General features: G+C 45.3%; 1 protein-coding gene across 2 annotated transcripts in view; it reads right to left on the bottom strand.

Moving 5' to 3' along the window:
* The window catches only part of SIPA1L3 (signal induced proliferation associated 1 like 3), a gene marked incomplete at its 5' end in the record, with an annotated part of 149,084 nt that overhangs the window by 40,114 nt on the left and 92,721 nt on the right, over positions 1-16,249 (bottom strand). For both annotated transcript variants that reach the window (XM_084860829.1, XM_084860830.1), the window contains 2 exons: positions 2,732-2,850; positions 7,354-7,481. In XM_084860829.1, the coding sequence (XP_084716955.1) occupies positions 2,732-2,850; positions 7,354-7,481 (247 nt within the window). The remainder of the gene's footprint in view (positions 1-2,731; positions 2,851-7,353; positions 7,482-16,249) is intronic.

The following is a 16,249-nucleotide window of genomic DNA, read 5'->3' as shown; positions in this document are numbered from 1 at the left end:
CCTCCCGAATCTGCCTCTCCCTGTCTCAATAATGGCACTACCATCCCTTCAGCTGTCCCACCCAAGAGCCTTGGAGTCACCCTCGATCCTGCTCTTGATCTCACACCATGCCCACTTAAACAGTAAATCTTATTGCTAGCATCTTCAAAACTGATTAGAACTCACTACTTCTTTTAGCTCCATCCGCTATCTCCCACAGTGGCCTCTTCCAGGTCTCCTTGCTCCTGTCCATATCCCAGCCAACCCTGCCCATTTGTTCCCTATTTGCATCCACAATAGTTCATGTTCCTTCCCTGTTTAGAACCTTCCTGTGATTCCATGTCATTCAGAGGAGAAGCAAGAGTCCTCACGAAAGGCCCCCGAGTGATCTGGCCCCATGTTCTGGTCTCTAACTTGATTTCCCTCTTGCTCACTTTGGGCCAGCCACTTGGGCCTCCCTGCTGCTCTTTGAGCATGGCAGGCAAACATCCACTTCAGGGTCTTGGTACCTGCAGTTCCCTCTGCCTGCAATGCTCTTCCCCCAGATGTCTTCATGGATCACCCCTTACTTCTTTTAGGTTTTTGGCTTAAAGGTCACCTCTTCAAACGCCATTTCTAACCTCCTCATCCTAAATCACCTTTTCCTTTATCTGTGCTTTGTTTTCCTTTTCCAGCAAGAATCAGTTCTTGGTGTTACATGACTTTTCTGCGTATTGTTTGTTGCCCCTAATGGCCTGTCCGCTTTGTGAGCACAGGGGCTCGTCTGTTTTCTTCGTCACTGTGGCCCCAATGCCTGGCTTGTTGCAAGTGCTCATCAAACACTCACTGAATGAATGGATGTGAACAGACTGCCAAGTGCTCAACCAAACTATCTCCTTCTGAGCACACAGGACTACTACTACTTTCCCAGCTTCCTTTGCAGTGAGGTGTGGTCAAGGATGAAGTCCTGGCCAAGGTAATATAAGTGACAGTGATTTTTGCTATTTCCATGCTTGGATTACAAAAACTTCCCAGATGAATCTCTCTCCTTCCCATTCCCTTGTTGGAAAGAGGCAGGAACCCAGCAGAGGGCTCCAAGACTCTGAGGGACAGTGGGGGCCACAAGATGATGTTAGAGACCAGAACATGCGTTCCTGAATCACCATGTGGAGAGCTGCTCTGAATACCTGAACTGCACTGTTATATGAGAGGGAAATAAACTCTTTTGTGTGAAGTCACTAAGATTTGGGGACTGCCCGTCATAGCTGTTAACCTACTGCCACAGACTGAATGTTAACCTACTCCCCCCAAATTCCTATGCAGAATCCTAATCCCCAGTGTGATGGTATTTAGAGGTAGTACCTTTGGGAGGTGATTAGGTCATGCGGGTGAAACTCTCATGAATAGAATTTTTAAATCCTTATCTATATATATTTACCTATTTATTTTTATATATATTTATATTCCTCATGAACAAGATTATAAAATCCGTATGGATATTTATGTCCTTATACAAGGAACCCCAGAGAACTCCATCACACATTCCACCACATGGGGCGAGAAGGCTGCCTATGAACTAGGAAATGGGTCCTCACCAGACACTGAATCTGCCTGCACCTTGATCTTGGACTTCCCACCCCTCCAGAACTATGAGAAATAAATATCTGCCCTAGCTGGTTTGGCTCAGTGGCTAGAGCATCGGCCTGCTAATTGTAGGGTCCCAGGTGTGATTCCGGTCAAGGGCACATGCCTGGGTTGTGAGTTTGATCCCCTTTGGGGGTCGTGCAGGAGGCCACTGATCAATGATTCTCTCTCATTATTGATGTTTCTCTCTTTCTCCCTCTCTCTTCCTCTCTGAATTCAATAATATACTAAAAAAAGAAAAAAAAGAAAAAGAAAAAAAAAAAAAGAAATATCTATTAATATAAGCTAACCTAGTATATGGCATTTTTGTTACAGAGCCTGAGCTGATGAAGATATTTATCATGATGGAATAAATAATGAGGAAAGTAGGGCTTGAGAAGCTGAAGTCATTAAAAAAAATATATACATAAATATAAATATATACATATATTTACATATTTATTGATTTCTGAGAGGAAGGGAGAGGGAGAGATAGAAATATCAATGATGCCAAAACCGGTTTGGCTCAGCGGTAGAGCATCGGTCTGCAGACTGAAGGGTCCCAGGTTCGATTCTGGTCAAGGACATGTACATTGGTTGTGGGCACATCCCCAGTAGGGCGTGTGCAGGAGGCAGCTGGTCAATGTTTCTCTCTCATCGATGTTTCTAGCTCTCTATCTCTCCCCTTTCCTTTCTGTAAAAAAATCAATAAAAAATATATATATATAAAGAAAGAAACATCAATGATGATAATCATTGACCAGCTGCCTCCTTTATGACCCCCAATGGGGATTGAGCCTGCAACCCAGGCACATGCTCTTGACCAGAATAAAATCTGGGACCCTTTAGTCTACAGGCCGATGCTCTAGTCAGTGAGCCAAACCAGCTAGAGCTGAAGTGATTTGCTCTGGATAACATAGTTGGTGAGAGCTGGAACTAAGATGTGCACCTGGTTGGTTCTGACTCTAGTGTTTAGCCCCTCTGCTCGAGTGAAAGTTGGCAAAGGTAGAGAATGTGCTCACATGTGGAGTTGAGAGGCCCAGGCAGGTGAAGCTGCCTGGCCCATAGCAGTCATGGCAAGCCGAGCAACCAATTAGCCAATTCCTATAGCCCTTACTCCCCAAGGTGAGGCGGTGGGGCCCAGACTCACTTTGGAATGCCTGTTGGGGGAATCTTTGCCTGCTGCATCCTGCCTGGAGGCGTGCTTGCTCCCACTGGTTCCAGCCAGGGCTGAGAGCCGGGCCTGGGCGGGCACATGCCACAAAGGTTCTGCAGGAAGACAGGAGACACATCAGTGGTTAGAGGTGACTCAGGTCCTGGCCTGAGTCCATCCAAAGAATCTGGCCCTAAATATGGTTTGTGATGGAGCCACATCCCTGCCAGCTTGTCTGTTCAGTGCACATAAGCCCATGACCCGGTCAATGTACATCTTGTGGGACTCTGGAAGCAGGTGTGTGGAGCAGCCGAAGCTGAGGGAACTGGGCACTGCCATATTCGAGGGTGGGAAAGTTAATTAGCATATTCCCTCCTTATTGGCTATGAGTGCCGCCATCTTTGTGATGGTGTGAGGGTCAATTTGAATATTTCCTCTTTATTAGAAAAGATTACCTGCTTGCATACTTTACCCAGTTTTTCATGGAATTGACTATTTTTTATCTTGTTGGTGTATAGGATTCTTTATACATACACACACACACACACACACACACACACACACACACATATACACACAAAGTAGCAATCTTTTGTTGGTTAAATAAACAATTTCTTTTTGTTTAATGAAAATGGAATAATAATAAACACTGTCCTACAAGTTGATTTTCACTTTACAATATACTTATATTTTGAACAAGTGCAGGATTGTCTGGGCCAGAATTATACAAGTGAGATTGCTGGTTCAAATGTGGAACAGATTTGAAATTGTGATGGCTGGTGTGGGTAAAAATTAGTCTAAATTCCTAAAACCAGTGAGCATGAATTGAACATCTGGCCTTAAAAACAAACAAACAAACAAACAAACAAACAAACAAACCAAACCAACCACCAAAACACCAAAAATAACCAAGGGAGGACTAGTTAATATCTATTAATCTTTTAAATGCTCTGGGGAAGCTGGGCCTGTCGAGGATCACTGCGAGAGCAGCCTGTCTGACACAGTCGAGGTATCACTGCCTGTGTGGCTTTCACGTGGGAACCATGGATATAAGAGAGCAGGGAGGATGGCCATCTGCTCTGCCTCTGGAGATGATTATCCTCTTTGGAGCACCCCACACCCCTAGAAGGTGCTGGTCTCCTGGGAGGCAGCCAACCCATGCCGGGAAACCACGTTTCTACAGAGCCAAGCCTGGGGCTGTCACACCCAGTCTTAGCTACCACCTAGGACACTGACGATGCACATATTTCTGCCTCTGCCCTAGACTCTCCCCTGACTTCAGACTGGTATAAATGGCTGGGCACCTCCCACTGAACATGGTCAAAGCCAGCTCCTTATCTTCTTCCAAACCTGAATCTCTCAGTCTCTCCTGCTCAGTCAATGGCTGCTCTATCCTTTCAGTTCCTCAGGCCAAAAACCTGGTATCACCCTTGATTCCTTTCTCTCTTACTCACATAGAGGAATCAGTAAATTCTATCAACTTTACCTTCAAAATGAGAAAAATAAATTAAAAACCCACAAAAACACCAAAAAAAAAAAAAAAATTTACCTTCAAATGACCATGTACAGAATCCACCCATCTTTCCCCCTCCACGGTCCCCACTATGTAGCAAGAGAGACCTTGTGACCACCTCAGGCAGATCCCATCCTATCTGTGCACCACACTGTCTGTCCCTGTCACCTCCCAACATGGGCCTTGTACTGTTCCTCCAACACCAGAGTCATGCTAGCTCAGGGTTGTCGACTAGCTCTTCCCTCCTCTGGAATGTTCTCCCCGCTGTCTCCTTTGACTGATTTGCTCAGAGATTCTCCCAAATGCCACCAATTTCAGCACTATTAGTTCCCCCTGATACTCAGCATAATGGGTAAGTACTTATCACTGTCCATCTTTCCCAGCAGATTGTCAGGGTATATGACTGCTTGGCTCACATTGTATCCCTGGTGCTCAGCCTGGTGTACTGTTAGTGAAGGGTCAGGTTCCTTCCCCTATCCGGCTGCCTCAGTATCCCTGGCTTTGCCCTTGGCTGGCCCTGAGCCTGGGCCCTTCACTGATCCTCTGAACTGGCCCCCAATGACCTGACTCTCATGCTTCACCTTTTACATGCTGAAACCATGGCCATGCATGAACTTGGGGTAGCTGGTGATACTTGGGACACCTTCCCAACCTGTGTGCTCTGAGGCTTGAGAAATGACCACATTCTGTGGGTGAGGAACTGTGGAGTGAGGAAGCGTTCTAGAACCCGACAGACCTTGGTTCAAATCTTAACACTTATCAGCAGGAACCTCGGCCAAGTGATCACCTTTCTGTGTCTCATCTTCCTCATTTCTAATGGGGCGGTAAAAGTGCCCATTATAGCCCTAGCTGGTTTGGCTCAATGGATAGAGTGTCAGCCTGCGGACTGAAGGGTCCTGGGTTCTGGTCCAGGGCACATGCCTGGGTTGTGGGCTCGAACCCCAGTAGGCAGCCGGTCAATGATTCTGTCTCACCACTGATGTTTCTATCTTTCTCCCTCTCCCTTCCTCTTTGAAATCAATAAAAATATATTTTAAGAAAAGTGCCCCATTCTATTGTGTTCCTGAGGTGATTAAATAGGAGGAAATGTGGAGTATGAACATATAATATGCATACAATAAGCACACAAAACCCTGTTGCTCTTACTAAGATTATCATCATCTGCTTAGGGGTAGGCAAATCCTGTCTACCATGGTGCCTGACTCCTCCCAACCTGAACTACCTTTTTTTTCTGGATTTTGAATACATCCCAGACTTCATGATGCTTGCCCTGATTTTTGGGGGAAGGTCTAGGGGAGCAGGAGAAGGTGTCAGTTTTTATAACAAGGTCCCAAGGAAGTGACCAGGGACCCGAGCTCTAGGAGACAGAAGAAAGGAGACCTAAGAATAATGGTGAGTTTCTGCGACACTTTATTTGGGTCCCATGGTGAATGCTGGAAAAATTTCCTCCTCGTTTATACTTTAGTGTAATGAGATCACCAAGTAACACTTTTCTCTTCTTCTGAGCTGGGCAGGGGTGGAAAAAAAGAGATGCAAATCTGTTTGTCTTGGAGCCAAGGTCACAGACTTGCAGGCAGGGACAGGCAGGACCAAGGGTGTCTACAGGCCCTGGAGAGAAATCTACTTGCCTGCGTCCATCTGTTTTTCTGGTTTAAGGGCACCATGGGGCTGGGATGCCAAGGACTTCCCTAGGTCACCAGTCCTGAGCTATGCATCCTCTTCCATACCCTATAATGCCTGGGGAAGATGCTAGTGTGCTGACATGGTCATCCTGAGCTTCCTGGAAATTCTGGAAGATCCCCTAAGCTGACATCCCCTAAGATCCCCATCCTCTTCCCCTCCAATGTCTGATAATTTCACTCCCCCCCCCCTTTTAGAATCTGCCCATTCATCTAGTGGTTCTCAGACTTCAAAGGGGCAATAGTTTGTTATGAAAAATTATGCTGAAAATATTCATCTTAGTGTATGCATCCATGATGATCATTACATATAGGAGAATAAACAGCTAAGAAGATGCTTAGTCTCTTTAGGCACCAGAAAAGTGCAAATTAAAACCACGATGTGCTTCTACTACTACACAGCTGAAATGAAAAGGTTGGTGAGGACATGGAGCAACTACAACTCTCAGATGTCATAGGTGGGTGTGTGAAATGGCTTGTCACTTTGGGAAAAGGTTTGGCAATCTCTTATAAAGTTAAACATATGACCCAGCGATTCCACTCCCAGGTATATACCCTGCAAATGTGTGAGCCTGTGCTCATCAAAAGACAGACACAGTGCTCATCTTCAGCTGCACCAGTCTAACCAGTGCCAAACTGGAAACCACTCAAATGACCATGAGCATTAGAATGGAGTAGTCAGTGGTGGGTCATTCAGATAATGGAGTAGTCAGTGGTGGGTCATTCAGATAATGGAATGTGTGTAGCAACTCAGAAACTGTGTTGCTACACACAATCACATGGCCACCTTTCACCAACATAATATTGAGTAACAGAAGCCAGACTCATGCATTCATTCAGCATGAGTTCTACATTCTGTATACATGGAATTCAAAACTAGGTAAGACGAAGTTGGGCTGTGAGAAGCAGGACGGGGTGGCCTGTGCAGGGTGTTGACTGGGAGGGGCCTGGGCCATGTTCTTGCTCTGGGAGTGGAACATGGCATGCTTGCTTTGAGATGTCATCACAATGGACATTCATGATCTGGGCTCTTTTCTCATAATAGTGAAGAATATAAAACAGGAGGGTCTGTGCAATGAAAAGCCTCAGAACCCAGTGGGCTCTGCTTCCCAAGCACCACTTTCAAGTCCTTTTCATCTCTTTCCTCTGGAGTTGCCACCTTCATGTCACACAACTGAACTTGAAACTTGACTGACAATGTTGGCAAGACACCCTTCCGATGCCCTGTCTGGGTGGAGAAGGATCTGCTCCGTGGTCCCCACTGCTCTGCTGGGCGACCTCTCTAATCTATGTGTGGCCCCCTCACAGCTTTCCTATGTGCTTTATCCATCTGTCAGGAGGAGGGGTGTCACCCGTCAAGCTGTGTGAGTAGAGATCTTGTAGGGTGATGAGGCAGGGAACAGGTGGCCAAGGGAAGCCTTCCCTACCTGGCTTCTGGCGCTCCATCGTGCTCTCTTGGCTGGTCAGTCCACCTGAGGAGGAGTCCCCGCTGGATGTTCCATCATGGCCAAAGTGGGGATCAAACGACAGCAGTGGGTGTGGGGTGGCCGCATACCTGCAGGGGAGAGGAGTCAAGTGCAGGGTGAAGGGCTGGTGTGTCAAAACCATCTGAGAGCTAGTCTCCAGTGGGTTTTAAGCACAGGAAAGCCCAAGTGGAGGGAGACTAGATGAGGCTAAATGTGCTGCAACCTGATGGAGGAGGCCAAGGAGCTGCTGGTGGCAGGGAGTGCTGGGCAAGGAAGGGTTCTCCAGGGAGGAGGAGCAGAAGCCACTTAGGCGATGACCCTACCACAGGCTTTTCAGGGGTCCCGTTTTTTGGCTGTAAAATGGGACCCGTCTTGGGCTCCCTCCCTCTGGTGGGGAAAAGCAGGATAAGGCAGTCTATGTGTACACATAGGAGCCCTGAAGCCAGCAGGTTGGGGTTTAAACCTCACTACTGCCTCTTGCCCAGCCAGGCAGTCAATTTTTCAACTTGAAGCCTCAGTTTGCCTAGTTGTCAAGAGATGATCACAACAGTCTCTTTCTTGTGGGACTGAATGACATCCTGTATGCCAGCACTTAGCCTGAGGCTGACACATGACCCAGGGTGAGCTGGGACAAGTGGCCTTCGGACTGTGGAGGAAGGCACTGTGGGAGAAGCTGTGGACTCAGGTCTCAGAATGAGGCCCTTACTAGCAGCATATCTCATCAGTTTCAGTTTTCCCATTTGAAAAAAGGGATATTATTTTCTACCACACTGGGTGTGGAACAGGTGAAATAGAGTTATCTCCTAGTCAAAGATTCTCCTGGAGGCTAGCTCTGCACACCCATAGGCCACGGCTGAAATTGAAGAGACATGACAGAAGTCTCACCGTGGGCCTCAATCCCAGTGGCATTCTCTATGCCCTGGAGTGAATCCAATGAACACACTGCCTGATGTCCATGCCACCACACATCAGAGTCCGTCATGAAGGAAACCAGCCTTGCCTGGGGTTGGTTCAGGACAGGCAAATGACACAATTTTGGCCACTGAGATGGGAGAGGGTGTGAGTTATTAAGACTCCCACAAAATATTCTGGCTCTCCACCTGGCAAGCAGGTAGCAGGACTACATTTCCTAGCCCCTTTAGATTGGCCGGGTGGGCTGTGTGACTAGATCTCATCGATGAGTTGTGAGGGAAATGACTGGGAGGTGGTGGTGCCTGTGTCCTTAGAGGTATTCTGCCAACTGACAGTGGGGCTGCAGTGTGGGTGTGAAAGGAACCTTGACTGATATAAGTTACCGAGAGTTTCGATGTCTGTTACTCAGCATAACCTGACTGAAATGGCGCAAGTCCACTGGGGCATGGGAGAGAGCTTCTGAGAAAAGTCTCTTGCTCTTAAGAGAAATGACAAGGCAAGATTGCCTCTCTTCTTCATCCAGGCATTGCTGGGTCCAGATATAATACCATGAGTCTGTGTTGCCCTTTCACGACAGCCTGAAGATGGATGAGGCCAATGCTGAGGGCGGAAAAGAGGAGACGGAGGAACTAGGCCCTCAATAATGCTGTCACAATACCTGATTAAGCCTCACTGAAGCCTGTTCTGCCTCTGAGCCTCCTTTTCTGTGAGAAAACAAATGTTTGAACTGGACAAATTTTAGTCATTTGCACCCCCATGGACACAGGCCTTTACTCTGGGGGTTACTGAGCCTCTATGTATCAAGTGGATGTTGACATTCCCCATTTGGCTGCTTGTGTCTATACTTGCAGATTGGAAGGGTGATAAACTGGGACCTCCAACATTCCAAACAGAAGTTAGCTTCTCCAGGGTCGTCTTGCCAGCCACAAAGCCAGGGTTGCCTCTGCAAAGACAACTCCAAACCCCTAGGTATCAACATTGCCAGGGTAGCAGAGTGGTGGTTCAGCGGTGCACTGGATTTTCTGAAAACTCAACTCTACTCGCCTCCCCAGAGTGTACATATTATCCCTGCCCTCCTAGACCTTGACTTCTAATGCCTCCAGGAAAGGAAGAGAGAGCCCAAACAATAAAATGCATTAGCAATCTTCACCTTATGGGGTGACCTGGTAAAATGTGGCTCCACCACAGCTGGAAATTGAAGTATGGACATATTTATTCTATTTTTTTTCAAAATGTTTATATCATATCATATCCTGAGCACTAAAGGAAAACATCAGCAGTGGCTGGGGTCCATGAGAGTAAAGTGGAAGGTTTGAGTGGCAGACATGAAGGCAGCTCCCCCCATATCTATTTTCTGCTTCTGCCCTGCTAACAGAATCCCAACCATATTTGGGGCAGCAATAGCTAACAGACTACATTTCCCAGACTCTCTTGCAGTTCTGGCCAATGAGTTAAAAGTGCTACATGTGACTTTCAGGAAATCTCTTGGAGGTGTTTTGTGGGTGCCATTGCCTCATCTCCTACGGCTGAAGCTCCAGCAGCCACTTTAAGACCAACAGGCAACAGACCAAGGATGGCAGAGCATTGGTGAAGAGGAGCCTGGGTCTCTGACAATGTGGGAGAAAGAAAGAAACTATTTCATCTGAATATCTGCTTTCTATATTTATGCAGCTAAACCTAAACTTTAGTGGGACATACAGTCAAACCTCTGTTCTCAAACATGTCCCATATCTAACAATTTGGTTCTTGACCAAGTTGTTCACTAAAAACATGTCTCCCTTTTCTAATACAACTTCAGTTCTCAACCTGATAACTCTTCATGCTGATACTTCAGCATGACAAAAATGCCTCTCATGCTACATCTCAGGAAATTGGGCTGTGAATATTTTCATGTTTTTTTTTCTTCTTCTTTTGCTGCTGGTGAAATATACAATTAGCACAATTTTAAAACATAAAGGGGCCATGAGTATGCTGATGTTGCTGAGGATATGAAAGTGCTCACAAAACAATAATCACAGGTATTAAAGAGGTAGAAAAACTGTTGTTGATTTAAATAAAAGAAAAGCAGTTTGCCAGTGGTGACAGCATTTTGGAGGCAGTGATAGGTGAAAAGGGGGTCGGGAACATATTAATTCAATTGGTATTATTCTTAATGGGAAAAATGATTTGGCTTTAAAACAAATCGCTTCTCAAACAGCCTTCTGGAATGAATTACATTTGAGAACTGAGGTTCCCCTGTATTTACTATGCTTTATCTCTCAGCTACTGTCCTCAATCAAGACAACCTGTACTTTGTCCATTCACATAACAATCCTAGTGCAAACTGACTGACCTATGCTGACCATTCTCTGGGGTACTAAATAAGTCCCATTAGGGCCATTCTATTACTGCCATGTCTGGTCAAGTTGAATGCAGGACATTTCAGCATCTCACCATGCACAGCTCTGGGCAAAAATCCTTAGAACAAGAGATCAAATATATCTTTAATATCTTCTGAGAAAATATAATTGGAAATCACTTTAAAATTAATGGGCTTGAAGTTTTTGTAGAGAGCCGCCTGAGAAGGCACATGGACATTCTTGAATTCTTATCAGTTGAGCCCAAGGGCACTGGCAGAATCCTGTTATCAGCACTGATTTCTTAATCCATGTGCTTGGAATGAGGAACAAATAGGACCTTGACTCACCCAAGTATTTGAGAGAGATGGCACCCACCTAGATCCCAGCTTTATGAATCTATTTCTGCCTCTTGTCTCTTTCTTTCTCTAATTTTTTAATCCCCAGCTCCTCCCCTCAGGAACCTGTCGTTTTTCCGTGCGGGACGCGGAAAAAAAAGAAACACCACAGGTTTTAGTGAGGAACTAACTAGCTGCAGTTTCAAGTGTCTCCAGGCACAAACTAGACAGACTGGGAAAGCCCCTGGGAAAGCCAAGGTGGGGGTTGCCTTAAGATCAGCAGGGTTGGGCTACTGGGATGTTGGAACAGAGCTTCCCACTTGGCCACAGAGGAGAGGAACAAGAAAGACATGAAAATTGCAGGGTAGGGGGCAAGTGAAGGCATATGCTGGGAGGCTGGGGGAGGTCAAGCGGGGGAAAAAGGAGACATATGTACTACTATTTGTAATACTTCAAACAAACAAACAAACAAACAAACAAAGGAAAAAAGAAAAAAGAAAGATGTGAATGTGAGGAAGAGCTTCTCCTAGGTGGAAGGCTCCACTGCTATCCATCTCCTACCCTGACTAATGGGACAATGGAAGGGTAGGGCAGACAATGTAGCCACTCCAACAGCCAGCCATCTTCATCTTTGTCCTTGCTGGTGGAGCCCAGATTCTGCTCTGGTGGCCCTCAATAATGCTGCCATGTGGTTTGAGCACATCATGACAGTTAAAGACAGTCACACTGGTCCAATGGGACCTTGCCAGGGATTAATTCAGGAGTGGGCACTCTTGTAAACAAAGAGAAGCATTCCCTCTTCTTCTGCAGGGCACTGGTTTTGCTGGGGGCCACAGTAGCTGTCGTGGGTCATGAATGGAGCTGGTCCCTAAGGACCTCATTGAAGAACTAGCCAGCCCTAAACCCACCTTAACTCTGGACTTATTAAGTGATGATAAAGCCCATCAATGCTTCCCGCCTTCTCGAGTTAGGTTTTCTGTCACTTGCAGTCAAATGCCTCTTAATAAAATGTACCATTCTTTATGGAGCTGAAGGAGAAAAACAGGAAATAAACAAAAGCTAACCAGGTGGTGTGATGAGCAAAAGTCTAGGGCCCAGTCCAGCCCTGCCGGCTTGCAGAGCTGGGCATACAATTCTGCCTTTCAATGCTCTGAACTGAGTGGGTGGGTTGTTATTCTTGCACAGGAGGGGAGCAAACTCCTGAGGACAGGAACAGCATCTGCCAGTCTCTGTACTCCAGCTGCCAGCATAGGAACCACGCTCAGCAGGAACAGTCATCACCCTCATGGAGCACTTACTATGTATCAGGCCCCTTTCCAAGTGCTGTAAAGGGTGGCCATCCTTCATTATTCTTAACACTGCTCAGAGACAGACTTTTTAAAAAAATATATTTTATTGATTTTTACAGAGAGGAAGGGAGAGAGATAGAGAGCTAGAAACGTCGATGAGAGAAACATCGACCAGCTGCCTCTTGCACACCCCCTACCGGGGATGTGCCCGCAACCAATGTACATGCCCCTGACCAGAATCGAACCTGGGACCTTTCAGTCCACAGACCGACGCTCTACCACTGAGCCAAAGTGGTTTCGGCGAGACAGACGTTTTAACTGTGAGCAAACGGAGGTGTAGAGAGGGAAAGTCACTTGCTCACACTCACTTGGCAGGCAGGAGTAGGCCAACTTGCCATCTTGTCTCTTGGTAAATCTAAGATGGGCCACAAGATAGGTTGTGTCTATGAGGACCTTTGCCTTCCTAAAAGTAGCAACCTGCTGGAGAAGACAGCATGAGACAGAGGAGTCCCGAGGGAGGAATGTCTGGTGCTGGGCTGGAATGTCTGGCTCAGGACACAGGCTCCAGGATATCACAGGGCAACTATGCAGCAGGAAAAGAGGAAAGGAGATGAGGCCAGAAGCCACTGGGGCACCCTGACCTGCTTTCAGCCTCTTACTGCAGGCTGGTGACAGTCTGTGAAAGACACTTCTGGGGGTTTCAGAGATGAGGTGTGATAAGAACGTTTGGCAAAACTTGAAGTCCAACTGCTGATAGAGATAAACATGCTGAGATAAGGCCCAGGGAAGGCTCCACTGGAGCACTGGAAAGAGAAGGGTAGGGTGAGAAGGGCTTGAGCCCAAAGAAAAGGTATTAGTTTCCTACTTGTCAATGCCAGAGAGCCTAGTACACAAAATCACAGCCATTAAGTATCACAGTGGGGCAGTGACGCCCACAGGAACCATGCATGTCGCCTTAATTTTTTTTTGTCCTCACATGAGGATATTTTTTCCATTGATTTTTAGAGAGGGGGAAAAAGGAAGTAAGAGAGGGAGGGAGAAAGAGAAACATCAATGTGAGAGAGACACATCGATTGGTTGTCTCTCTCTATGTACCCTGACCAGGGCTGGGGATCAAACCTGCAACTCAGGTATGTGCCCCTGACTGGTAATTGAACCTAAGACTCTTTGGAATATAGGCCAATGTCCTATCCACCAAGCCACACTGGCCAGAGAGATGTTGCCTTAATTTGGAGAACGAGCTCAGTGTTCTTTGGTAGGAAGCAGAGTCTGGAGTCAGGGCCAGCAGTCTGGAATCACATAGGCCCAAGTTCCTGTCCTGATTCAGCAACTCCCAGAAGAGTGACCTTGACTAAGTGCATTCATCTCACTGAACCTCAGTTTCCCTTCTGTAAAATTATATACTTCAACTATCCAGCTGTGGAGCTGAGGTCATACACATAGATCAATGGGATTGACTAGAGAACCCAGAAATAAACCCATGCAGATGTGACCAATTAATTTCCCTTTCCTATGAATTTTTGCTTTAAGGCACATGTGTCAAACACAAGGCCCGCGGGCCAAATCCAGCCCGCCAGGCCTTGCAATGTGGCCCGCACCGCACTGTCTTCACTGCACTCCGCTGTCAGTTTATGACATTGTCAGTTTATGACTGTTCAGTAAACCATTCGGCCCGCGATTTAGGCTGGATTTTAGATTTTGGCCCCTTCTCTGATTGAGTTCGACACCCCTACTTTAAGGGATAAAAGCAATAATAGATCCTTTGCAATAGATGGTGGAACAAACTGGACATCTGTAGGCAAATAAAAGGAACTTCAGCCTAACCTTCTCACCTCTTACAAAAATTAACTCAAAATGGATCATAGATTTAAATGTAAACTATAAAACTTCTGGAAAAATAAACATAAAAATATCTTCAGGACCCAGATCTAGGCAAGTAATTCTTATACTTTATACCAAAAGTATAATCCATAAAAGAAAAAAAAAATCATAGTTTGGACCTCATCAAAATTAAAACTTTAGTTCTGCAAAAGACCCTGTTAAGATGAAAAGATAAACTAAAGCCTGGGAGGAAATATTTGCAAATCACATATCTGACAAAGGACTTGTGTCTAGATTATGGAAAGAATCTCCCACATTGAAAGAGCATCAAATTCAATTAGAAAATGGGCAAAAGACATTTCACTGAAGAGATATAATTGGCAAATAAGTAATGAAAGGGTGTTCAATATCGTTAGCCATTAGAGAAATGCAAATTAAAGCCACAGTGAGATATCATTATACACCTATTGGGATGGTTAAAACAAAAACCAGTGATGACACCAAACAGTGTTGAGGAGGAGGAGAAACGGAGCAGTCCTACCCTGCCAGAGGGATGTAAAATAGTACAGCCACTCTGGAAAATAGTTTGGCAGTTCCTTTTAAAACTAAAAATGGACACATCACACAATAACGCAACTGTATTTTTTTCTTTTCTTTTTTTTTGTTTCAGATTTTTTAATTATAATATAAAGTGCTGTGATGAGCATCTCTATACATACATTTTTGTCCAATTAGTTCTTTTTTTTTTTTTTAATAAATCTTTATTGTTCATATTATTACAAATGTTCATTTTTCCCCCCTCCTTTGCTTTCCTCCACCAGGTTCCCACCCCATCCTCTGCCCTTTTCCCCACCCCCCATTGTCCTCACCCATAGGTGCAGTTTTTGTTCAGGCTCTTCCCGCCTCCCCCACTCCCCTTTTCCCTGAGAATCATCAGTCCACTCCCCTTCCATACTTCTGATTCTATTATATTCACCAGTTAATATTGTTCATCAGGTTTTTTAATTCCCTTGGCTTTTAGTTTCACTTGTTGATAGTTACATATTTGTTGATCATAATTTTTATCTATATCTTCTTCCTCTTCCTAAAGAACCCCTTTCAGCAAATCATATAATTCTGGTTTGGCGGTGATGAACTCCTTTAGCTTTTATTATTTTATTTGTGAAGCTCTTTATCTGGCCTTCGATTCTGAGTGATAGCTTTGCTGGGTAGAGTATTTTTGGCTGTAGGTTCTTGCTATTCATCACCTTGAATATTTCTTGCCATTCCCGTCTAGCCTGCATGGTTTCTGTTGAGAAATCAGCTGACAATCGTATGGGTGCTCCTTTATAGGTAACTACCTGCTTTGCTCTTGCTGTTTTTAATATTCTCTCTTTGTCTTTTGCTCTTGGAATTTTAATTATGATGTGTCTTGGTGTGGTCCTCTTTGGATTCCTTTTGTTTGGGGTTCTGTGCGCTTCCTGGACTTGTAAGTCTATTTCTTTCACCAGGTGGGGGAAATTTTCTGTCACTATTTCTTTCAGTATGTTTTCACTATCTTGCTCTCTCTCTTCTTCTGAGACCCCCATAATTCTGATGTTGGTTCGCTTGAAGTTGTCCCAGAGGTTTCTTATACTATCTTCAACTTTCTGGATTCTCTTGTCTTCTTGCTTCTGCGGAGGAGTGTTTTCTGGCTCTTTATGTTCCAAATCTTTGACTTGATTCTTGCAATCTTCCATTCTGTTTTTAGGACTCTGTATAATATTTTTATTTCAGACAATGCAATCTTTATTTCTAGTTGATCCCTTTTCATATCCTCATAGGTCTCGTTTATTTTATCGGCCTTTTCTAGGAAATTCTTGAAAAACCTTATGAGTATGGTTTTTAAACTCTATATCTAGTCGCTTCTTGTCCTCCATTTCTTTTGTTTGTGATCTGTTTCCTTGTCTCGGCATTTTCACAGCTTCCCTGAGTTGTTAGGGTGACTTTGTGTGCTAAGGTGTCCTATATGGTTCAGTGGGTCAGCCTCTCAGTTTCCTGAGGGGGACAGTCTTGGTGTAGCCCTTTGTGGGCTGTGTGTGCAGTCTTGTTGTTAAGCCTTGCTTGTTGTTGGTATCACTGGGAAGCGTTGATCTCCAAGCCAATTGGCTATGAGGATCAGAAGTGTCTCAGCTTGGAGGGT

The sequence above is a fragment of the Pipistrellus hanaki genome (genome assembly GCF_964339955.1).
Source record: "Pipistrellus hanaki genome assembly, chromosome: 15".
NCBI lineage: Eukaryota > Metazoa > Chordata > Mammalia > Chiroptera > Vespertilionidae > Pipistrellus > Pipistrellus hanaki.
The sequence above is the reverse complement of the archived record's forward strand: the minus strand, read 5'-3'. Positions and strand labels throughout refer to the sequence as shown.